Here is a 24,252-nt window from a genome sequence, read left to right on the forward strand (position 1 = left end):
TTAATATATTGAGCCTCCATACTGTTTTCCATTGTGGCCATACCAATTTACTTCCGCACCCACAGTGCACAAGGATTCCCTTTTCTTCATATCCCCACCAACACTTGTAATTTGTTGTCTTTTTGATAACAGCCATTCCTTTTTTTTTTAATTATGAAAGTATGATAACACATTTACAGGAGACTTGGGAAATAGAGAACAAGGTTACATATAGTTCCACTATCTATATATACAATTATTTTTTAAGTAGGTAAGATTTTTAGTTAGAGTTTCAGTATCAACCATTCAAAAATTAATAGAATGAATATACAGGGAGGTAGAAGGATATAGTAGACCTGAACAACACAGTGAACCAATTTAACATAATTAAGGTTTATACAATGTGTTTAAAATGTATAAAATGCATTTATACATGCATTTCACACAGTGCGTGCATGCATGCTAAGTCGCTTCAGTCGTGTCTGACTCTGTGCGACCCTATGGACAGCAGCCCGCCAGGCTCCTCTGTCTATGGGATTCTCCAGGCAAGAATACTGGAGTGGGTTGCCATTTCCTTCTCCAGTGCATGCAAGCATGCTAAGTCGATTCAGTCGTGTCTGACTCTGTGAGACCCTATGGACAGCAGCCCACCAGGCTCCTCTGTCCATGGAATTCTCTAGGCAAGAATATTGGAGTGGGTTGCCATTTCCTTCTCCATTTCACACAATACTACTGCTGCTGCTGCTGCTGCTGCTAAGTCGTTTCAGTCATGTCCGACTCTGTGCGACCCCATAGACGGCAGCCCACGAGGCTCCCCCGTCCCTGGGATTCTCCAGGCAAGAACACTGGAGTGGGTTGCCATTTCCTTCTCCAGTTTTTTTTAACTTTTTGAACATGCTATACAGCATGTGAGGTCTTAATTCCCCAACCAGAGATCAAACCTGCATTGGAAGCACAGAGTCAGACCGCTGGGCAAGTCCCAATCCAATGTATATATATTAATGGTATATGACTCTCAATTGACCCTCAGAAGGGCTCGGTCCATTCAGAACAGACCTGTGGTTGCCAAGGAGGACGGAGGGCAGGAGAGGGATGGACTGGGGTCTGGGGTTAATGCAAACTCCCACAGGATGGGCACACAATGAGGTCGTGCTGAACGGTGCAGGGAGCTGCATTCACTATCCTGCAATAAACCATAGAGAAAAGGATATTTTAAAAGAATATATATGTATAACTGAATCGCTTTGTTGTACAATGGAAATTAACATAACATTGTAAATCAGCTATACTTCACTTTAAAAAAAAAAGTGGGGGGAGGGGCTCTGTCTTCTGAAAGCCAGAAATACACACGTATTCTCAAAAGGAGACTATCCAAACCCTCCAATGTTTTATAAAGTGGAATCTTTAAATATTAATGATTCAAAAACCAAAGGAGGGAAACTCCGGCTCCGTTGTCAGGCTATAAATAACTGGGCACTCAACCGGAATTGAGTGGTTAAACATCTTGGAGTTTGTCCTAACAGACTGTGTTTTCCTGGGAAATGGTAACTGCCACCCTCACTCAGGCCAAATGAACCTTATCTGAATTTTCTCTCCCTTGCAACCAAGGTGCTAGTCCAGAACCCAAAGTCTACCGTAGCAAAGTCTCTATGGAGAAGCCGAATATGGCTGAGACAACACCAAGATGGTAATCTCTAAACATGAAGAAACAGTTTCCTTCGGCCTTCTTGCATATGTTCGCCTCCCTTCCCCCACCCTGACCATTTGCCCAGCGCTCTCAGGCTTGAACAAATTAGGCTGGATTCAAGAGAGATTCCTGCAGTCATGACCCAACACCAGAAGAACTTAAGTGCCTCCTGTGAGGACCACCACTCAGAAGTCCTCTACCTGGCTAGCTATAGAATGGACTGGACAAAGTTTACAAATACCAGGGCCTAGTCAACTCCATCTCTAAGGACATGAAAAGGTCGCTTTTCAGAATGCCATCCATCCAGATGACTGGAATCTGGGATAAAAAAAACTTTATATCCAGCGAAACATCTGGTAGGTGCCTATTTTAAAGGCTGACTGAGGTAAATAAAAGTTAGATGGACAGGAGAAAGGCCAGCATGGACAGAGCAGGGCAAGTCAGGGGAAAAGTAGCCAGAAAGAAGGTCCTGGGGCAAACAGGGAGCCGTGGCTGCTGGGAGGAGGATGGACTCAGGGGCAGAGAACAAGAGGGACTCCCGGCCAGGGACTGGACTAATTTGGCAACCATGGAGATGACAAGCTAAAGCAGGAGTCAGAATTCCAGAGAGAGTGGGGTCGGGACCCTAGGAAAAAGTCAGTAAGTCCGGCATCTATAATATACATTTTTTTAATTTGGCTGTGCTGGGTCTTAGTTACGGCATGCAGATCTTTGCTGTTTAACTGTGGCGTCTGAACTCCTAGCTGTGGCGTGTGGGATTTCATTCACTCAATGGGGACCAAACCCAGATCCCCTGCACTGGGAGCTCAGAATCTTAGCTACCAGACCACCAGGGAAGTCCCAGTCCAGCATCTATAGATACTCACTGACTATCCCTGTGTGAGTAACTGTGTAAGCGTGTGCGCACACACACACACACAAACACACACACACTGTCCTCCTATACAGAGTCCAGGTGGTGGCCCAGACTCTGGACTCTGGAGCCAAATGCCCAAGTTCAAATTTCAGTTCATCCACTTGCTAGGGGTAAAACTTGGTAAGTCACTGACCGTCTCTGTGCCCAGATTCCTCATCTGTAAGGTGGAGACAGTAATGAAGGCATCTTCTTAGGGTTGTAACAAGGAGTAAATCAGTTACTGCAGGTAAAGCATTTAGGGACGAGTGCCTGTCACAATAGTATATTTTTCCTATTGCTCCTGTAACAAATTACCACAAACACAGTGGCTTCGTGAAAATAATAATTTATTCTCCTGTAATTGTGGAGGCCAGAAGTAGGAAATCAGTCTCACTGGGCTAAAGTCAAGGTGTCGGACGGGCTGACTCTTCTGGGCGCCCCAGGGAAGGCTCCGTTCCTGCCTTTTCCAGCTCCTGGAGGCTGTGGCATTCCCTGGGTCCTGCCCATATCGTGCTGGCCTCTGTGCCTACCACCATCACCGTCTTCTTCTCTGTGACCCTCTCACTTCCCTCTTATAAGGACCCTTGGGCTTATATTTAGGACCCAGCTGGATAACCCAGAATAATCTCCCCATCCCCAGATCCTTGACCCCATTACATCTACACAGTCCCCTTTGCCCCAGAAGGTAATGTTCCCAGGTTCTGGGGATTTGGATACAAATAACTTCAAGGACCATTATTCAGTCCACCATTCATGATAAAGTGAAAGTGTGAGTCACTCAGTCGTGTCCACCTCTTTGTGACCCTGTGGACTGTAGCCTGTCCACGGGACTCTTCAGGCAAGAGTACTGAAGTGGGTTGCCATTCCTTTCTCCAAGGGATCTTCCCAATCCAGGAATCAAACCAGAGTCTCCCACATTGCGGGCAGATTCTTTACCGTCTGAGCTACCAGGGAAGCCCACCACCCGTGATAAGCAATAAATAGAACTGAATTACTGTTATTACCATTATCATCCTGCTTACTCCCTCAGCAGCTCCAGATTGTATCCTCAACCCTGTCTCAAGCTGTGTGGGAGAGAACGGGATGTGGAAAGACCCCTGTCTAACTCTCAGAAGCTCCCTGAGACCAGACCCCATGCCATCAGACCAGAGCTGGCCATGATGCCAGCTTCATCAGTCAGAGACCTCAGTCACTGGCTGGTCCCCTGAGGGGACAGAGGGGGCAGAAAGCAGACAAATGGAGCAGGAATGTACTCAGAGGTCTCGAGGGGGCTCAGAGAGGGGCCTCTGGGGCTGAGGCTAAGGCTTTCTGATGGTGCTGTACACTGTGGACTTCTCAAGGATCCTGCTGGGAGGGGGGTTGTTGAGATGCTCCATGTTGCTGTAGGTTGGCTGTTCATCCGAGGTGTCCAAAGACAGAGCTGCGTAGGTGACGCTGTCCCTGGAAACCTCAGCCTGTAGTGAAGATGTCTTCGGGGTTAGAGGGGTGTAGGGGATGTTGTCCCTGAAAACGTCAGCCTGCAGTGAAGATGTCCTCGGGGTTAGAGGTGCTGGCCGGAGGCTGCCCACATGTGGAGGAGGCCTTGGAGGACCCCAGGGAGACAGACCCTCCAGGACTTCTGGAGGCTTCTCCCAGGCCCTCCAGCCCCTCCTCCCTCCATTCAGCCAGGCACCCTGAGCTCCAGTTGTAGCAGAAGGTGCTCTCCCTCAATTCTGTGCCAGGGCAGCACATTTTGCACAGAATACCAGGTCACTCGGCCGCACCCAGCAAATGGACCGTGTCTGACCAGGCTCTGAGTCTCCAGTGCTGAGGTCTGGTATGGAGGTGATGCCAAAGGCCAAAAGCCCGCAAGGGCTCTGCCAGCCAGTCTTTCGATGGCTGCATCTTTGCTCAGCGCCCACCTTCCCACGTGGGCGAGAGAAAACCCAGCCTCAAAGGAGGAGGCAAAAGTGGGTCTGGTTCGAGCCCCACAGCAGCCCCAGAGAGCACATACCGTGTTGGCATAGTCCCCGTCCCCTGAGTAGGCCTGCGGGGAGGAGGGGGCCCTCCCAGAGGCCTTCTTCCGGGAGGAGCCAGAGGGCTTTTCAATCTGCTGCAGGTTCAGGTCTGCGTAGCAGATGTCGCTCCCTGGGGGCTGAAGCACCTAGGAGACGAGACTCAGGTTCCTCTTCCATGGAGGGACACATGGCTCCCAGCTTCCTCTGCAACCTCCACTTCCTCTCAGCCTCCCACGCCTGCCCCCTCCCAAGCCCCCTCCCTTCTTGCTGATTCCAGCATCTTCCCGGGCCCCTTCCCAGCCCTTGCAGCTGGGTCGTGAGCATACGGGCACTTGGACACAGGGATTGTCTGAGGCACTTGGGCCTCGGTGCTCCTGGGAGACGGAAAACAAGAAGGGCAAGGTGTCCAGTGTTTGGAACTCTCTTACCTGCACTGGGGACTCTCTTACCTGCACTGGGGATGTCCCAGAAGCTAAAAGACAAAAACAAGCAAAGTTAGAAAGCCCATTCAGAGACTCACCCGTGCCCCCAGGTCTGGGGAAGAAATGAAGTGAATTAGGCTTCAGGCTCAGAGAAAAGAGTGAGTGAGTGAGTGTGTGTGTGTGTGTGTGTGCGCACGCGCGCGTGCACGCTCAGTCTCTCAGTTGCATCCAACTCCTTGCAATCTCGTGAACTGTCGCCCCACCAGGCCCCTCAGTCCATGGAACTTCCCAGGCAAGGATACTGGAACGGGTTGCCATTTCCTACTCCAGAGGATCTTCCTGACTCAGGGATCAAACCCGCATCTCCTGAATTGCAGGCAGATTCTTTACTGCTGAGCCACCTGAGAAGAGACCTGGTTCTAATTCTCATCGTTCAGATGACAAATAAGGAGACCTTGGTCCATCTGTTCCCCACATCACAGAACTGTGTGATCAGTCAGCTATCAACTCCTCTGGGATTAGGCTCAGCCTAAAACTTCTGGAATTCTGCCCGTAACTCCACCATTTCTTGACCTGCCTGTCATCTTTCAGGGGTCAACTCAAGTCACACATACTTTCCACAGCTACACAGGCTGTCAAATCCCTCCCTTGCCGGCTCCCAGGGTATTTGATTTATGTCTGTCTCATCACCCTTCTGTGGTTAAAGAACCCACCTGCCAGTGCAGAAGACCCAGGTTCGATCCCTGGGTCGGGAAGACCCCTTGGAGAAGGAAATGCCAACCCACTCCAGTACTCTTGCCTGGAAAATCCCATGCACTGAGGAGGCTGGTGGGCTACAGTCCCTGGGGTCACACAAGAGTCGGACACGACTGAGCGACTAAACAACGAAACAACAACACCCTTGTCCCATTGAGTTCTGGTTAGTCTTCAGGTGGGATGTGGGCTGCTAGGTGGCCGAGCCTGTTCTGTGCTTTCCCGGTGCTGGCTGGACCAGGCACACAAGGGCTCCGGCAGCACAGCTTGCTCATGAGACAGGATTGTTCTAAGCTGCTCTCCAAGTGAAGCACTTGAGCTGAGTCAACACTCTATGGACCAGCGTTCAGCTGGTTCTTATTTCTTTATCTCCCTGCCATCTCCTGCACCTAGTTTTGGACACTACAAAGAAATAATATAACCCCCACCCCCACCCCGGTTTTTAGGTGGGACAGGATGTATTTAGGTCACAGACAATACATTTGGGAGAAAATATGATGAGCCAAGAGTCAGGGCCCTGTGAGAGCTCGGGTCCCGCTGGATTCTGAGAAGGAGAAGGCGCAATCATTGTAAGAATGTGGAAGTGGAGCCAGACAGGAAAAGGGTTGGTTGAGCCCAAACCTCATGACTGACAAGTGCAGACTCGTGAGCAGGGGCCCTTCCCTAAAGGGTAAATTTACATAGAACAGGAGGGTAGCTTGAGAAAAGGCTGGAGAAGAGGAAGAGCAAAAATAGGCCTGGGGTCGTCCCTGGTAGCTCAGTGATAAAGAATCCGCCTGCCAATGCAAAGCCACATGAGTTCGATCCCTGGTCCCGGAAGATCCCACATGCCTTGGGGCAACTAAGCCCATGCATGACAACTCTTGAGCCTATACTCTGGAGCCCAGGAGCCACAACTACTGAAGTCCTCATGCCCTGGAGCCCATTCTCTGCAACAGGAGAAGCCACTGCAATAAGAAGCCTGCAGCTAGAGAGTAGCCTCTGCTCGCAGCAACTAGAGAAAAGCCTGAGCGGCAACAAAGACCCAGCATGGCCAAAAATAAATAAAAATGGGAGTGGCCACCAACCTTTCTGAGGAAACCCAGAGGACTGTATGTGTGTGTCCGAGCACGCGTGTGCATTCACGTGTGGGCAGTGTTTGCGCGTGCACGCGTGTCCATGGGTTCGTGCGCCTGTGTGTCCATTCGCTCATGTGTGCACACCTTCCTGTGGGTGTCTCCCCTGCCCCCACGTCAACTCAGTCCCTCACGTCAAAACTCTAAAGGGTGTGGGTACCCTAGAAGGGCTGCCTGCCTAAGGCCGTCGTCACCTCTGCCATCGAGAGCCAAATCAGGAAACGGACAGGGAGGCAGAGCCAAGAGGCAAGAAGAACAAGGAGGGATGTTCAAGGCAGACTGACGCTGAAAGCTCCTGGGCTCACCTCCAAGCTCCAGCCCCTCAAACCGCCAGCTGCTGAGGCCTTCGGGACAGCGACCCTTCCGGAGTCTGCAGGCCATCCGTGGGTCCGAAGGCTCCGGGATGACCACGCGGGCCATCAACCCCACGTGCTGCTACTCAGCCCAGCCCAGCCCAGCCCAACCCAGCCCAGCATCAGCCCGGTCCCCTCACCTTTCTTCGGTCGCTTCGCCATTCTCCAAGCCACGAGCGAGGCCACCATGAAGAGAAGCAGCAACACGGCAAAGATGAGAGGAAGGAGGACGCTGAGCTTCAGGCCGTCGCTGATGGAAACGACAGAGGAAGCCCCCGTGGCTGACCTCCCCCCTTGACCTTATCCCACCCACCTGGGGGCAGAGATGGCCACACACCTTTAGACCTTCTGACTGCAGGGCTGTGGTTTCCAGCCTAGGAAACCCCTACTCCTGGGGGCCCTCAAAGATTTTTTTTTTTCCCTTTTCTTGGCCACACCGCAGGGCTTATGGGATTTTAGTCCCCTGACCAGGGATTGAACCTGCTCCCTCCACAGTGAAATCATGGAATCCTAACCACTGAACCATCAGGGAGTTCTCCAAAGATGTTTTTTTAATATTTCATTTATTCGCGCTGAGTCTTAGCCGCAGCAGGCAAACTCTTAATTGCAGCACATGGGATCTAGCTGGGATCAAACCCAAGCCCTCCGCATCGGGAGCACAATGTTCTAGCCACTGGACCACCAGGGAAGTCCTGGTTTTAAAAAAATAAAGAAAAGATGGAGAGGCGTGTTCCACACAGGGCTTCTGTGGGTCTGCAGGCCGAGCAGAAATTGCGTGGCAAAGGCTCTGGGAAGGCTTTCCTATTTCTCTGCTCGCCCCCTGTGCAGGCTGAACAGCATCCTTCACCCAGTAGTTCACTCAGAACCTGAGATCCGTTTGGAAGCAAGATCTTTGCAGAGGTCGTCAAGTTAAGACGAGGTCACGCTGGATCAGGATGGGCCCAAGGCAAGTGACTGGTGTCCTTATAAAGGATAAATTGGTGGTCCAGTGGCTGAGACTCCTCGCTCCCAATACAGGGGGGCCAGGTTCAATTCCTGGTCAGGGAACTAGATCCCACAGCTGGCAACTGAGAGTTTACATACCACAACTAAGACTCAGTGCAGTCAAAGAAATAAATTTAAAAGGGGGGGGCGGAAATTGGGGCACACAGACACACAGGGAGAAGGCCATGTGATATCAGAGGCCAAGGTTGGCGTGATGCTGCCACAAGCCAAGGAATGCTCAGCTTACCGGCAGCCCCCAAAAGTGAGGAGACTGGCCTGGGACAGACTCTACTTTAGAGTCCCAAGAAGGAGCCAACCTGCCCACACCTTGGTTTCATTTCTGGCCTCCTGAGCTGTGAGAGCAAGTGAGAGGGGGCGCTAGCATCCTTGAGCCCAAGAGTGCAGAGACAAGCTCTGGCTGGGACCTGGGACTACGAAGGGTGCCCCCTTCTGCGGAGTTTGGGCCCCATGGTCCATGAGGAATGGCAGCCTCGGAGCTGGCTTACCTGTCGTTGGAGTGGTGGCCGGTCGCAGCTGAGAAGTGAATATTATCTTTTGTGTTGACGGTGGAGGCGGTGGGAGGGGTGGTCGGCACTGTAGTTGGTGCTTGGCACAGAGACCAGGTTACACACCACTCTGCCTGCTCACCCGCCCGCCACCCTACACGTGGCTCTGAGTCTGGGGGATGGGGGTTTGGGGAGCATGGGCCTCCCTAACCTGAGTGTCTGGAGCAGGGCCAAGGGAGGGGCCGACAGCTCAGACTGCTCATATCTCCCTGGCCTCCAGGAGACTCAGAACCTCAGAGGCAGTGGGGCTGGCACAGGTCCAGGGAGGTTAGAGGGGCCCAGGGTCACTTCAGGCCAAGGGCAGCTGGAGGGCAGCAGAATTCAAATGCTCCAGCTGCTCGTGATGGGGCCGCGGCCAGTGCCTCCCCCATCTACTTATCCACGAGGACAGGAGTAGAATGGGGGCTCCCAGGCAGCTGACACAGCCAAGATCTGTGACTTCAAAGGTCAGGACCAGCCCTGAGCAAAATCCCGAGGTTCAGGAAGAGCCTGCACTTGGAGGACGTTATTAAGCTCCCACTATGGGGACAGTTCTTAGGAATGTTGTCAGGATTGAATGAGATGATGTACATGTTGTACTTTACAAGTATAATGAGCCTCACAGGTTCCAGGTGTGAGCGTGGGGGGGCGGGGCGGGGCGGTGACTGTTGACTGTGTACCCAGCCCCCCTGCCACACAGGTGCCCCGTGAGCTGGTGCCGTCTATCTGAGGATCAGCAGAAGCAGAGCCCAATAGATAAATTATGTCAAACCAAGATTGCTGAGCTAACAGGCCCAGGAGTGTTTGTCTTCTAGAAGGATTGAGGAAGAGAGTGTTCTTCAACTCAGATGTATAAATGGCTCATGATGGGGTTTCATGCACCAGAAATGCAGCCTTCTGACTGTGAAGCCCTTCCCAGACCCCAGAATTAAGCACAGCATCCCCACTGGGCTAGGACTTCCCCCTGAGATGGGATATGGAACATGCGGTGGGCATGGCAGCTCTGAAGTCCCAACCCCGAATTCCAGAAAGAGCAGGAACACCCCCAGGGCAGCAGGGGTCCCAGGAAAGTGCTGGCAGGAATCGGGGTCTCCAGGTCCCACAGAGGAGGGTCCCTTGGCCCGCAGACTGACACTGGTCCCACCGCCTTCATCTCCTTGGGAGCAGACTCGGGCACTGACTGTGCGCAGGGAAACAGGGTGTTGGGAAAGCCTGATCCCGGCCCGGAGGCGGCCCTGGAGCCAGGAGAGCGTCGAGGGGAAGCCCGGCCCCTCCCAGCCCAGGTGGTCAGTGGGGGCTCCGTGAGCCCTCAGGACTCCCCCACCCCTGGGACATTCCCTCTGGGGGACAGTTGGGTCCTTGGACAGAGCAGGCCCTGAAGAGACACGTCCACACACACACGTACTCTTACCTGGGTCAATGGTCACTTCTACTGGGTTCCCCAGGTCAGTTCCAGTTCTCTCAATCCCACACCAGTAAGTGTCTGAATCGTCCAGCCTGAGCTCCTCCATGGTCACGGTGAACGAGCGGTCTTTCCAGTTGTCCCTGATGGACACCCGGCCCTTCTTCACCTCCTTCTCTGATCCAGTGGTTTTAATAACGAAGGGACAGTTGTTCCAGGCAGCCCCCCGGCACCACCACTTCACGTAGTGCTCATACCCAGGGTCGTATCGACACCGCACAGTCAGTGAGCCCTGCTCCACACCTCTCACTGCTCTGGGACCCGAGATGGCAGATGAGCCTGGAAACACAAATCCAGGTACCTGTCACCTCCCGCCCTGGGGGCAGGGCCACAGCCTCCTGCACTGTGAATAATTCAACCAGACCCAAGGGCCTCCTGAGCAGAGTAACAGTCAAGGAAAACAGATCAAGACAGACTTTTTGTCCTTCAAAATTCTAGCCAAAGTCACCAAGAAAATCCCATGAAAGCAGAACTACAGATCTCAATGAAACAAAAACATTGACACAGAGCAAGAGTACCTTCCTATAATTAACCCCTCTTCCCCTGTCTGGTGGGCTGCCATCTATGGGGTCGCACAGAGTCGGACACGACTGAAGCAACTTAGCAGCAGCAGCAGCAGCCCCTGTCTGTAGCCAGTAAGTCTTTCCATTTCCAGCAACGTCCGTTTGCAGCCATCCCTGTGTTATTCTGGTCTGATGGGGAGGAAAGAGCAAAGGACCTATTTGCACAGAAGATGACTCTGTACTGTCGATCTCAGGAGTCCCAGGGGAAACATCCCCATCACCCAGCTCTGGAGAAACTGTTCCTAATGGTTCTAATTATGTCTACTGCTTCTGTAGTAAACCAGACTGGTAGGAAAGTGAAAAAGTAAAAGTGAAGTCGTTCTGTCCTGTCCAACTCTTTGCAACCCCATGGACTGTAGCCTACCAGGATCCTCCATCCGATCAGTTTCCCAGTGCTCTGGAATTTTTATTACCCAGATCCCATTTCTTCCCACTGAATTGCTTTGGCTGCTTTGTCAAAAAGCAAATATGTGAGTTCTTTATGGATGTTCCATTCTGTTCCATTGATCTATCCTTATGAAGTTCCAATACTCTGGCCCCTTGATGTGAAGAGCTACCTCATTAGAAAACACTCTGATGCGGGGAAAGTTTGAAGGCAAACAGAGAAGGTATCAGCATAGGTTAGATAGCATCACCAACTCAATGGACATGAATTTGAGTGAATTCCAGGAGATGGTGGAGGACCAAGGAGCCTGGTGTGCTGCAGTCCATGGGGTCACAAAGAGTTGGACACGATTTAGCCACTGAACAACAACAACAGCAATGCGAATCCATACTGTCGTGAACACTACAGCCCTGCGGGAAGGCAAGTATTATAGAGAAAAGCAGAAGCATTTTCTGATATATATGATTTTCTTGCTCTTTCTTCTGTTTCCTCCTCTTTGAAAGATTGGAGATACAGGGAAATATTTCTTTACTGTAAGGAAACAACACGTCAAGCGCCATGAAGCACGGCAGCCGTCACTAGCACTCCGTGTCCGAAGCTGGGAAGTGGTGAGGAGCTCGCAGTCTGGAGAGCAGACGCCCCTGGGTGGGGTTGGGGGCAACTTGTCCCATTGTCCTCATGCAAGAAGCAGGCGATGGGATTTCAGATCTTTATACTTTTGAGGAGTAGCTCAAATCTGGGTGAAATCTCTCTTTGAAACACCAGCTTAAATAGAAACAATAGCAATCTAGCCTGGGCCTCCCAGACCCATCTGCTGGCAGACCAGTTGTGTTCTGCTTAGGGATATTTTAGAGCACTAAATGCATGTATTAGAAAAGTAAAGAGGACTTGAATATATCAAACATTTATTTAAGAAGTTAAAACAAAACACAGAAGGAGGAGTAGAAAGAAAGAAAAAACTAGAAGAAAGGAAATAATGAAGGTAATAAAAATTAACGAAGTAGAGAGGCTTCCCTGGTGGCTCAGTGGTAAAGAATCTGCCTGCCAAAGCAGGGGACCCAGGTTCGATCCCTGACCACATGCCACATGGTCAACACACATTTGATTTTCTAAAAACTCTTAGCAAATTAAGAGTAGAACTTCCTATATCTGATGAAGATTATCGAGTAAAAGCCTCAGCAAATACCGCAATGATTGTGAGATATTGGTGTATACTTTATAATCGTCAACCTGGACACTGATTCTGTACCCACTTTTCTGTATGTGTTATCCATCTGTACATGTTATTTTCTGAAATTCTGACCAACGAAGTGAGACACAGAAAAATATAAAATATATCATTTTGAGGGAAAATAATAACATTTAGGGAAAATATTTAAATCTTCAATTTAAAAGGATTTTCATTTTTAATGGAATTCAGTAGAGTGGCTAAAAACACAATAAATGTATTAAAAATCAGTGGCTTTCCTGTAAACCACTTACAAGTAATTGGAAAACAAAATGGAAAAGTGGTCATTTACAATAGCAATAACAGTGTACTAAACACCAAGGAATAGCTTGAACAGAAAGAATTAGGACTTATAGAAAAAATCATACACAAACACTTTGAAATTTTCTTGACTGACATAAAGGTTTACGCATAAAAGAGCTATATTATAATTCTGAATGAAAATGCTACATATTGCAAAAATTTTCTTCCTTCCCAAATACATTTAAAGATTTAACTCAAAAACCCCCAGAACATTTTTAGAACATGTACATTTTTTTCTGATAATCTCTGTCTATGCATAGGTGTAGTATATATGTGTGTGTGTGTATATATGTCTATGCATGCATGTGTAATAAATATTATATGTAATGTATGCTAGAGGTTATCTGAATAAATGAAGAGACAAGAATTTTTAACATCTGAAAGTTGAGCAATGAGTAAGGACTTGCCTGCCAAATATTAAAATGGTACCAGGCCTAATAAAGAAGCCAGCTTGGAAATCTAACAAAACTAGGTGAGCACCTCAATCGAACACAGTTAAGAGCCTAAAATCAGATGTAGTCTATTTAAGAATTTTATATGCCATAGAAAACTATGGCGAAAGTGAAGAAAAATTAAAGAATCTCTTGATGAGGGTGAAAGAGTAGAGTGAAAAGGCTGGCTTAAAACAACATTCAAAAAACTAAGATCATGACATCCGGTCCCATCATTTCATGGCAAGTAGATGGGGAAACAGTGAAATCAGTGGCAGATCTTATTTTCTTGGGCTCCAAAATACTGCAGACAGTGACTGCAGCCACAAAGTTAAAAGATGCTTGCTCCTTGAAAGAAAAGCTTTGACAGTGTATTAAAAAGCAGAGACATCACTTTGCTGACAAAGGTCCAGATAGTCAAAGCTATGGCTTTTCCAGTAGTCATGTACAGATGTGAGAGTTGGACCTTTAAGAAGGCTGAGTGCCAAAGAATTGATGTTTTTGAATTTTGGTGCTGGAGAAGACTCTTGAGAGTCCCTTGGATAGCAAGAAGATCAAACCAGTCAATCCTAAAGGAAATCAGTCCTGAATATTCATTGGAAGGACTGATGCTGAGGCTTCGATACTTGGACCACCTGATGCAAAGAGCAGACTCATTGTAAAAGACCCTGATGCTGGGAAAGATTGAAGGCAGGAGGAGAGGGGGATGGCAGAGGATGAGATAGTTGGATAGCATCATCGACACAATGGACATGAGTCTGAGCAAACTCCAGGACAGAGTGAAGGACAGGGAAGCCTGGGCATGCTGCAGTCCATGGGGTCGCAGAGTCGGACACGACTGAGCAACTAAACAGAAACAATATAGAAAACTAAAACAGGGAAAACTAAAACGGTAAACAGGAAAGGGAAGGGTGAGGGCATAACCCTCTCCTGCAGCCTCTCGGTGCACTCCATTAGGTAAATACAGAGAGATTAAGGAGGTCAGCCTGTTGATGAAAGTGAAAGAGGAGAGTGAAAAAGTTGGCTTAAAGCTCAACATTCAGAAAACGAAGATCATGGCATCTGTTCCCATCACTTAATGGAAAATAAATGGGGAAACAGTGGAAACAGTGTCAGACTTTATTTTGGGGGGGGGCTCCAAAAATCACTGCAGATGGTGACTGCAGCCATGAAATTAAAAGACGCTTACTCCTGGGAAGGAAAGTTATGACCAACCTAGACAGCATATTCAAAAGCAGAGATATTACTTTGCCAACAAAGTCCATCTAGTCAAGGCTATGGTTTTTCCAGTGGTCATGTATGGATGTGAGATTTGGACTGTGAAGAAAGCTGAGCGCTGAAGGATTGATGCTTTTGAACTGTGGTGTTGGAGAAGACTCTTGAGAGTCCCTTGGACTGCAAGGAGATCCAACCAGTCCATTCTAAAGGAGATCAGTCCTGGGTGTTCTTTGGAAGGAATGATGCTAAAGCTGAAACTCCAATACTTTGGCCACCTCATGCGAAGAGTTGACTCATTGGAAAAGACTCTGATGCTGGGAGGGATTGGGGGCAGAAGGAAAAGGGGACGACAGAGGATGAGATGGCTGGATGGCATCACCGACTCGATGGACGTGAGTTGGAGTGAACTCCGGGAGTTGGTGATGGACAGGGAGGCCTGGCGTGCTGCGATTCATGTGACCGCTAAGAGTCAGACACAACTGAGCGACTGAACTGAACTGAACTGAACTGAAGGAGGTCAGCATAAAACAGGAAAGCATTTTTAAAACTGGAAGAAAATAGAAATGAATATTTATAAAATTTCTAGATGACAGAGAGCAGTTTCGAAAATTAAAATTAACGAACGACAGAAACAAAGAGTCGGTAGGGAATCTGACTACATGCAAAGACAGCACTTGGACATAGCAATTAAAAAAGACTGAAAAGACAAAGAACAGACTGAGAGACGTATTTAGAACAACTAACATAGAAAAGGATTAATAGCATTTCTCTCTTTTTTAAGATTTTTTTATGTGGACCATTTTTAAAGTCTTTATTGCATTTGTTACAATATTGCTTCTGTTTTATGTTTTGACTTTTTGACCAAGGGGCATGCTCCCCAGCCAGGGATCGAATCTGCACTTGCTGCCTTGGAAGTCAGTCTTAACCACTGGGCCCCCAGGGAAGATACTATTCCCAATAGTGTCTCTCTTGATTAAGAACGTACAGAAGAAAAACATTTAAGACTCCATTTGGAAAACTGATGAGACATAAGAGGCAAGTCACAAAGAAGAAATTCAGTGGCTAATAAAATTCAAGTGTTCAATTTAAACAACGCAACAAACAAGAAATGTGGAAGACAACACCGCTTGTCGTATATCGATTCAACCAAGTGTTGATGACTCACGTTTTGCTGACCAAGGCCAGGTGGTCCAGGCACTAGGAAAAGATGCTGGAAGGAAGGTAACTGGTTCAAACACACAGAAAGCCATAAGGCATGTGTCAAACACAGGCATGCCCTTTGGTCCAGTAATGATACTTCTAGGATTTAGTCCTCAGGAAACAATCAGAGAGGCACACAAAAAGGATGTGCACAAAGAATCATTACATAGTTAGCAAAAATAAAGGAAACAAAACCCACTTCCATCAATTGGGGAAATACGTACATAATGAAATAATGCAAACACTGATAATGAGGCTTAGAAATATTTTTAATTATGTGGAAAATTCTCATATGAAGTGAAAATTAGGGTTTTTTAAAATCATATACAGTATAATATCAATTAACTTTTTAAAATGCATAAAAAAGATCAAAAATAAGCTAGAATGTTAACAACTGGTTGCCTTGAGCATGAAGACAGACATGAGGTTTTTTATTTTTCCTAATTCTTCATTTTTTTCTGTACTTCACTTTTTTTTTTTTCCTGTACTTTTCCAAATATCAATAATAAGAACTTATTACTTTCAAAATCATAGAAAAACAAATGTCTGGACAGGGCTGTTTAATAGTGTGGTGGGCCGAGTAACAGCCCCTAAAGATGTCCTAACCTCCAAAACCTGTGAACACAATCAGCCTTACATGGCAAAAAAGGTCTGTGCAGATATGATTGAATTAAGGAAAGTCCTTATCAGAGGGAAGCAGGAGAGTCAGGGTCAGAGAAGGAGAGATAACCATGGAGCTGGGGCTGCGGTGATGTAGGGCCACATCCCAAGGAGATCGGGCAGCTTCTGGAAGTTAGAAGAGTCAAGGGGTTGAATTCTCCCCCTAGAGCCACCAGGAGAAATGTTGTCCTGTTGACTCATTTTAGACTTCTGATCTCTAGACTGTAATATAAATTTGCATTCTTCTAATCCCCTATGTTTGTGGTTGTTTGTCCCAGAGCCCTAGGACTCTAACATAGACGGCCACCTCATCTTTAGTTGCCACGACTCTAATGGCTTGTAGAGCGTTTAGTTTTGGGCTTCCTTGGTAGCGCAGTGGTAAAGAACCTGCCTTCCAATGCAGGAGACGTGGGTTCAATTCCTGGGTCAGGAAGATCCTCTGGAGTAGGAAATGGCAACCTGCTCCAGTATCCTAGCCTGCAGAATTCCATGGACAGAGGAGTCTGGTGGGCTACAGTCCATGGGGTCCCAGAGAGTCAGACACAACTGAGAGACTGAGCATGCCCACACTGACCCTTGAACCATCTGTCCACTCCCTTCTCAGACCCCTCTTCGGGGTGCCCACTCCCCATCAACCTTGGCAGAGCACTGGCTCTGCTTTGGGGAACCGTCCTGGCCCAGAGGCAGCCCGGAGCTCCAAGACGCAGCACCTTCCCTGGGCATGGCTACTCACAGCCTGGATGATGGAGAATAATCCTAGATCAGGTGGAAAGTGAGCCACAGGAGGGAGGTGACTGACTCAGTGTCAGTCAGCAACAGGCGGGACTAGAGCCTGCCTCCAGCTCAACAGGGGACATCAGCTAGTCTCCGCTCTGGGTCAACACATCTGGGGTCTGGCCCACCTCTGCCACCACTTACGGTGAGGCCAAGTGGGACAAGGCAGCTAATTTTTCTCTGAAAAAAAAGTTTATTATTGCTGCTTAGTCGCTAAGCCGTGTCCAACATTTTTGCGACCCCATGGACTGTAGCCCAATAGGCTCCTTGGTCCATGGGATTTCCCAGGCAAGAATATTGCAGTGGGTTGCCATTTCCTTCTCCAGGGGATCTTCCCGACTCAGGGATCCAACCTGCGTCTCCTGCATTGGCAGGCAGATTCTTTATCACTGAGCCACAAAAGAGAGTTATTAAAAGTCTTGCTTCTCACAGAAAATGAATTGCTATAAAGCCCCGTGGAAAGTTCTGGGTTGTTTTCTGCGTACTTTTGCAACAGTGAGCTCTCGAGAAGAAGGAAGCAGTGTTGGTTAAATGTGTTGCTTGTGATCGGAAGTCCTATGGTTAAGGCTGATCACAGGTTGGCCCCAAGGTCCACGCTGGCGACTAGGTTCTTATCAGCACACAGCTGTGCCAGTTCTGCTTCAGACAAACATTCCTGCTCTGTCCTAATCCCTCCCAAACCGTGGACATACACGCAGGCACTACTCTCACATCTGCTAGCCATCAAGTTCCCCTGTTCCAGATGTCAGGGGGAAGAACAAAACCCTCTATGTGCCTTCCCCACCTTGCTTGTCAATTTGTCCCCTAACTTCTCACCCCAGATCTACCTCCTCTGTTTCCACACCGAAACTCAAGGCTGAGCATCCACAAGCCATCTCCAGCCGCCCACGAGCCACACGTCTCTCTCCTCCTCTAAGACCTTTTCCCCTAACAGATAAAAGCAACCTCCCCACCAGTGGCTCAGTGGGTAAAGAATCAGCCTGTAACGCAGGAGACAGAGGACGTGGGTTCAATCCCTGGGTCAGGAAGATCCCTTGGAGGAAAAAATGGCAACCCGCTCCAGTATTCTTGCCTGGAGAATTCCCTGGACAGAGGAGCCTGGTGGGCTACAGTCCATGGGGTCGCAAAGAGCACACAGCAGAGAACCTCCCAATCAGCCCCAACAGGAGCATATGGGGCCTTAACAAAGGCCTTCTGTTCCTCAGACGTACAAAGGTCAAGCTCATTTCCATATGAGAGCCTTGCTGTCCCCTGTGCCTGAGAAACTTCCTCCATCTGAAGTACCTGCTCCTTCTTGTCCTCCAGGTCTCAGCGAAGGTGGCTCCCCTCAGAGGGCTCCTTCTAAGCCCACCCCATCGAAAGCACTCCCCCCGCCCCCTGAATCGGGGCATGGCGCTTAGCTTTGCTCACAGCATGCATCGTTTTCATTTCTACGCCCAATGGACTGAATGATCAAAGCAGACCATGGGAGACAGTCACAGGTCACCAAGGGCTGTCCAGGTGTCGTGCCTTCTGGAGCCTCAGATCCAAAGGTGACCACAGAAAGTTTTCTCAGGAGACCATAACTGCTCCTAACTCTTCTCTCTGCTCTTTGATTATTTTCTTATTGAGATATAATTCACACATCACACAATTCACTGTCTTAAGTTGTACAGTTCAGCGGTTTTGTGAGATGCTCACGAAGCTGTACAAACATCACCACTAATTCCAGAACGTAGTCATCTAAGAGAAAGGGGTCTCTCTCAGAGACCCCGTATGAAGGAGTCCCTCCCCCTGACTCACTCCCCAGCCCCTGGGGACGACTAATCTGTCTCTATGAAGTTACATATTCTAAACATTTCGTATGCATGGAATACAACATACACCCTTTTGTGTTTGGATTCTTTACCAAGCTTAACGTTTTCCAGATTTATCCAGATTGTAGCACGTGTCGGTACCTCCTTCATTTTTATGACTAGTGTACCATGGTATGAGTACACCAAGTTTTAATTTATCCATCCATCGGTTGACAAGCACTTAGACTGTTTCCGCTATTTACCTCCCATGAACTACGTTGCCGTGAACATTTGCATACACATTTTTCACATGAACGTATGTCCTTCATTCTCTTGGATATATACCTAGGAGTGGAATTGCTGGCTCATGTGGTAACCACATGTTTAATATTTTCATGAATGTCAAATTGCTTTCCAAAGTGGCTGCACCATTTCACAATCCCATGAGCAATGTCCTCTCCAGGTAATGTTAACAGCCTCAATTGTTTGATTCTATAAAGTAGAAGGACAAAGATTCGGGGGGTGGGGTGGGATGGGCATTATAGCAATCGCTGTTCCCTGTCCATTAGATGCATTCACTCATTCAACCAATACTCACTATTTGTCTCAACTGCACCTGCCGTGGTTGTAGGCACAAAAATCCTGGCCCTCCTGAAGTTTATATTCTATCAAAGTGAGGGAAGGGAGAGGATAAAGCATGGAGAAACATAATGCAAGGGAATTGCTTTTTCTTTTTCTTCTTCTTTTTGGCCACACCGCGTGGCATGTGGAACTTCCCCAACCAGGAGTCAAACACAAGCCCCCTGCAGTGGAAGTGCAAAATCTTAACCACTGGACCATCAGGGAAGTCCAGAGAATGGCTATTTTCATTAGGGTCATCAATGATGGCTTCAATGAGAAGCAAAGATGGGAAGGAAGTGAGGACTGGAGCCTTGGCTCTCTGAAGAAGAGCACTGTGCAGACTGAACATCAAGGGCCGAGGGCCTGTGGTGGGACCATGCCTGGCATGGTCAAAGAACATCGAAGAGGCTGGGATGGCTGGCGTGGGTTGAGCCAGAGGGAGCAGAGTGCAAGAGGAGACCGGGAGATGGTGTGGAGGGAGACCCAGATGGTACCACCTGGTAGCCTCTGTAAGGACTTTGGATTTGTACTCTAGGATGGAGGTCATTGGACAGTTTTGACCAGAGAAGAGACAGGATCTGGCTTACATTTCAAAGGCTCACTATGAGATATGAGAGAAGTGATGGATGCCCCTGGGGTTCTGCCTGAGCACCTGAAAAGATGGAGTTGCCAAACACAAAGATGGGAGAGAAAGGAATTTGACGGAGGAGATGTGGTCAGGCCACGTTTGAAATGTCAACATCTGGGACTTCCCTGGCGGTCCAGTGGTTGAGGTTCTGCGGGGACCCAGGTTCCTTCCCTGGTCCAGGAACTGAGACCCCACAGCTCAGGGCGTGGACAAAAAAAAAAAAAGAAGAAGTGTCAACATCTGAGTGAAGAAGTCGAATGGAGAGCTGGATAGAAGATTCTTGAGCACAGGGAGATGTCCAGGCTAGGGATACAAAAACAGGAGCCATCTCAGAGAGGAGGTGAGATCAACAAGAGGCTGATTCTAGAGACAGAAGGTGCTCAGACACTGAGCTCTGCAGTCCCCCAACCTGTCCAAGCCAAGAAGACCCCCTTGACTTTTAATCACAATGAGATCCATGGGACTTCCCTGGATGTCCAGTGGTTAAGACTCACGCTTCTAACAAGTCTTAACCATGGGATCAATCCTAGGTTGGGTGACTAAGATCCCTTGTCCTGCGTGGCATGGCCAAAAAAACAAAAAGGTCTCCATCAACTTCAAGCTGACTTCAACCCTCTGTCTCTGCTCACATCCTAGCCCCCTTTTCCTCCTCATCCTACCATGCTTAGCTTCTCTCGACCTTTCCATTCTATTTCCTTCTTCCCCGAAAGCCTAGAACCATCTCTTCCACTCCATCAGGCAAATCCCCCGCTTCCCTTCCTTCCAGGTCCCCTTCACCCTCACCCCTTCTCCAGAGGCTTCCCTTGCTCATAACACTTTCTGGAAGGTGAGAGCAGGGGTGCGTACTCCCCACTTCTCCTGAGCACCCAGGGCGCCTCTGCTTCTCCCCCACCAGTGGTGGCCACCAGTCTGTCCATTCTGAAGGATCAGCCCCCAGAGGTCAGGAGTTATGCCTGGTGCTGGCTTCATTGTGAAGACCACGCTCCACCTTCCGTGTTGGCCGTGTGGGCCCTGAAACACTGAGCGCAGGGTTGAGTGGATGAAACACACACGCTCACAACTGGAGGAACTGCTTAGAAACAGAGCTGGTGCCTCAGCAGGACGCCTTGCTGAGCCCACTCTCTCCTCTGCCAGGCACTTCCTCCCGCCCCCATCAACTTTCCCTGGGCGAACAGACCCGCGGCCCGCTCACCTGAAAGCCGGAGGAAGAGGCAGAAGAGCAGCGGCAGGTGCATCTTATCTTCGCACGGCTTCGGGTGCAGCGTGTCAGGGAGAACCAGCTGCAGCCTCTGCTTCCAGCCCTTCTGCTTTTGCTTACTCTCACTCTCGCACTTCCTCCTTTGGTCCTTTCCCACTGGCAAATGAGATGAAAAGCGGAAGGAGGCAGGATGGGTGAAATTTCAAGGCCATGCAAGAAGCGATCATGAATAAGCTTTTGAGAAATACCTCCCTGGCCGGAGCCTCGATGGGTTCTCTAAAAGGAGAACTCTGCTCCTTCTCAGCCTTGAAGGTTGCAGACCCACTGGGTCTGAGCAGCTTTTACTCAGTCCTTCTCCCCTGGTGGGAGGATTGGGATAGGGGGAGCCTGGTACCACTGGAGAAGTTGTGGAGAGCTGAGACTGATGGACACAATGGCCTACACGTGGGATTTCAAGCATAGCTGAATCTCAGGAGCCCGGAAGCTCAGGAATTCTACTTAATCACAGTGGCACTTGGGCCAAAGTCACAGGAGAGATTCTAGATTCCAAGCTAGCCCAGAGATGGGAAGCAGAGGATGAGGAAGTATCAAAACCCACACGACTGGGACTTCCCTGGTGGTGCAGGCTCCAGTACAGGGGGCAAGGCTTCAATCTCTGGTTAGGAAACTAAGATCCCAGGCGGCTCATGGGGCAGCCGAAAAAAATTTTTAATAAATACATTAATTCATTAAAAAAAAACCAGAGTACCTACTAAAAGAAAAGGGCTCAAAGAGTAGGAATATGTGATCAGGGAACTCCTGGTCCAGCGGGCAAGAGGGGCCTCTGTCCTGAGAACATACCAGAAACTCTTATCACTGTGCCCAGCTTACAAGGTGAGCATCTGTGAATATCGATTCTAGCCTGAATCCTCCAGAAACGTGTCAGTTATACCTTCCTGAAGAAACCAGCTCACTGTTCATGGCTATTCCCCCCCAGCACCTCACCCCTCAACACACACTGCAATAGCTGCTTCTTACAGTGGACATAAAGGATGCACCCATCAGCGTCCCCCGTCTGACTCCCTTTCTGTGTTGTCAGAGTTGTCATCCTTCCCTCCCCTTCCGCTATCAGAGTCCCAGCAAGACCTGGGATGAAGCCCAGAAATTAGGAAAGGACCAGACCTTTCTCAGCTTTTGTTCCTGGAGGCACGTTTGCCGTGTGCCCCGCGTACCTGGTGATGTCTCGGGGAGCGAGCGAGTCCCAAGGAGAGATCTGAGCCCCTCGTGTCCTTATCAGGAGTGACTAGGTGTCAGAAGGTTATTTGCACAGGAAAATGCAGCAGCTGATAAGCAAGGGTTTTCCGGGATGTGGCCAGAATTGGCTTCTCACATTACATCCTTCCAGGCAGTCAAGTCAGGTCAATGATACAGAGTGAGAACTCAGTCAGCCCTCCGTCCCTACCCTGCTGCTCGGCAGAACCATCCTCGGCCTGTGACCCTGAATAGCTATCATGAGAGACATCTGGCCTCAGCAAACAGAGACATCATTTGGCTTCCAGGGGAAATGACCAATGAGTTAAGTAAGATGGGGCACCCTGGAAAGCAAGGGGCACATGTTTTGAGGGGTGTGGGGTGATCTTTCCTTTCTCAGGCACAGTCAGTAAGAAGCGAACAGTCTCTGAGCTGCTCCAAATTTCAGCCTGTGTCCTGACCCTCTGATCCTGGGCTTTCCTGGGTCAAAAACAGAGATTCTGCTTGGAATCAACCAAAGAGAATTCTCTGGGGACATCCCTGGTGATCCAGAGGTTAAGACACCTTGCACACTTCCAGGGAAAATGCCAATTTCTTTGTATCTTGATTGGGGTAGTGATTACATTGGTATATACATTTGTTAAAACTCTTTCACTTATACCCGACAATGTGCGGCTTTTATTGTACATAAATTATACCTCGGTAAAGTTTATTAAAAAGAAAGAAAGACTTCACCTTCCAATGCAGCCTGTGCTGGCTTAATCCCTGCTCAAGGAGCTAAGACCCCACATACCTCATGGCTATAAAACAGAAACAAAATTATAACAAATTCAATAAAGACTTTAAAAGTGGTCCACATCAAAAAAAGAGAGAATTCTCTGAATGTCTCTAAGTGACAGAGAGTCTATTCCTCTACACAAATGCCTCTGGGGACTAGAGGAATGTCAGTCTCTTCTGGGAGCCCTGTGTCTTCAATGACCCTTTTGAGGCTCTCCTCCTGACTCGGCCATCGACATCTGCACGAGTCTGTTACCTCGCTGGGCTCCCACATCTCCATGTGTGAAGGAGGGGATTGGAAGGATCATCTGAGATTCCCCTGCTCTGAAGCACCTGTGTGTGTGACTGTGTCACGCGTGCATGTATGTATGGGCACATGTGTGGTGTGTCCATGTTTGTGCCTGGGCCCGTGTGTGGGAGCTGTGTTACGAGTGTGTATTGTTCTGTGTGTGCTAGTGCTGTGTGTGCACAGGCGTTGTGGTTCAGTTGCTATGACTCTCTGCAACCCCAGGGACTGCGGTACACCAGGCTCCTCTGCCCTCCACTATCTCCCAGAGTTTGCTCAAATAATTCATGTCCACATGTGCAGCGTGTGTGTGTTGATGCAATCGTTGGGTTGTCCTGATGACTAGGAACAGAAACGCGCTCAAGCTGCCTCTCTAGGTCACATCGGGCTTACAAACTACAATCTTTTTTTGGACTCAATCTTTTCAGGAGCTTCCCAGGTGGCGCTAGTGGTAAAGAACCCACCTGCCAGGTAGGAGACCTCAGAGATACAGGTTTGATCCCTGGGTCAGAAAGATCCCCTGGAGGAGGGCACGGCAACCCACTGCAGTATTCTTGCCTGGAGAATCCCATGGACAGAGGAGCCTGGCAGGCCCTAGTCCATGGGTCGCAGAGAGTCAGACATGACTGAAGTGACGGCATGCAGGCAGGGGGAAGAGCCCCTGTATGGAAAAGGCCGGTTTCACTGGGTCTCTCCCACTCTAGAATGGAAGGTCCACGAGATGGCAGTTGCCAGGCCCACTGGGGAATTACAAAACCAAAGTCTAAACCAGGTGGACCTGAA

At 49.0% G+C, this 24,252-nt stretch overlaps 1 protein-coding gene across 9 annotated transcripts; it reads right to left on the bottom strand.

Moving 5' to 3' along the window:
• Window positions 1-2,891: 2,891 nt before the first annotated feature.
• On the bottom strand, window positions 2,892-22,355 carry CD300LF (CD300 molecule like family member f). 9 transcript variants are annotated; one of them, XM_086355984.1, is made up of 7 exons: window positions 21,171-22,333; window positions 10,142-10,471; window positions 8,692-8,791; window positions 7,342-7,451; window positions 4,987-5,030; window positions 4,555-4,704; window positions 2,892-4,015 (listed from the first exon to the last, which is right to left on the bottom strand). In XM_086355984.1, the coding sequence occupies exons 1-7, from the start codon at window positions 21,211-21,213 to the stop codon at window positions 3,860-3,862; spliced, it is 933 nt and encodes a 310-aa protein (XP_086212110.1). In that variant the 5' UTR covers window positions 21,214-22,333; the 3' UTR covers window positions 2,892-3,859. The 9 variants fall into 9 exon arrangements, with proteins under 9 accessions (XP_086212110.1, XP_086212114.1, XP_086212109.1 ...); XM_086355988.1 differs by having other exon boundaries at window positions 5,008-5,030; window positions 8,692-8,719; window positions 21,171-22,327; XM_086355983.1 differs by having other exon boundaries at window positions 2,892-4,078; window positions 8,692-8,737; window positions 21,171-21,575.
• Window positions 22,356-24,252: the final 1,897 nt, after the last annotated feature.

This window comes from Bos grunniens, chromosome 19 (genome assembly GCF_055505025.1).
Source record: "Bos grunniens cultivar Pamir isolate PY7600 chromosome 19, Bosgru_T2T1.0, whole genome shotgun sequence".
In the NCBI taxonomy this organism is placed as follows: Eukaryota; Metazoa; Chordata; class Mammalia; order Artiodactyla; family Bovidae; genus Bos; species Bos grunniens.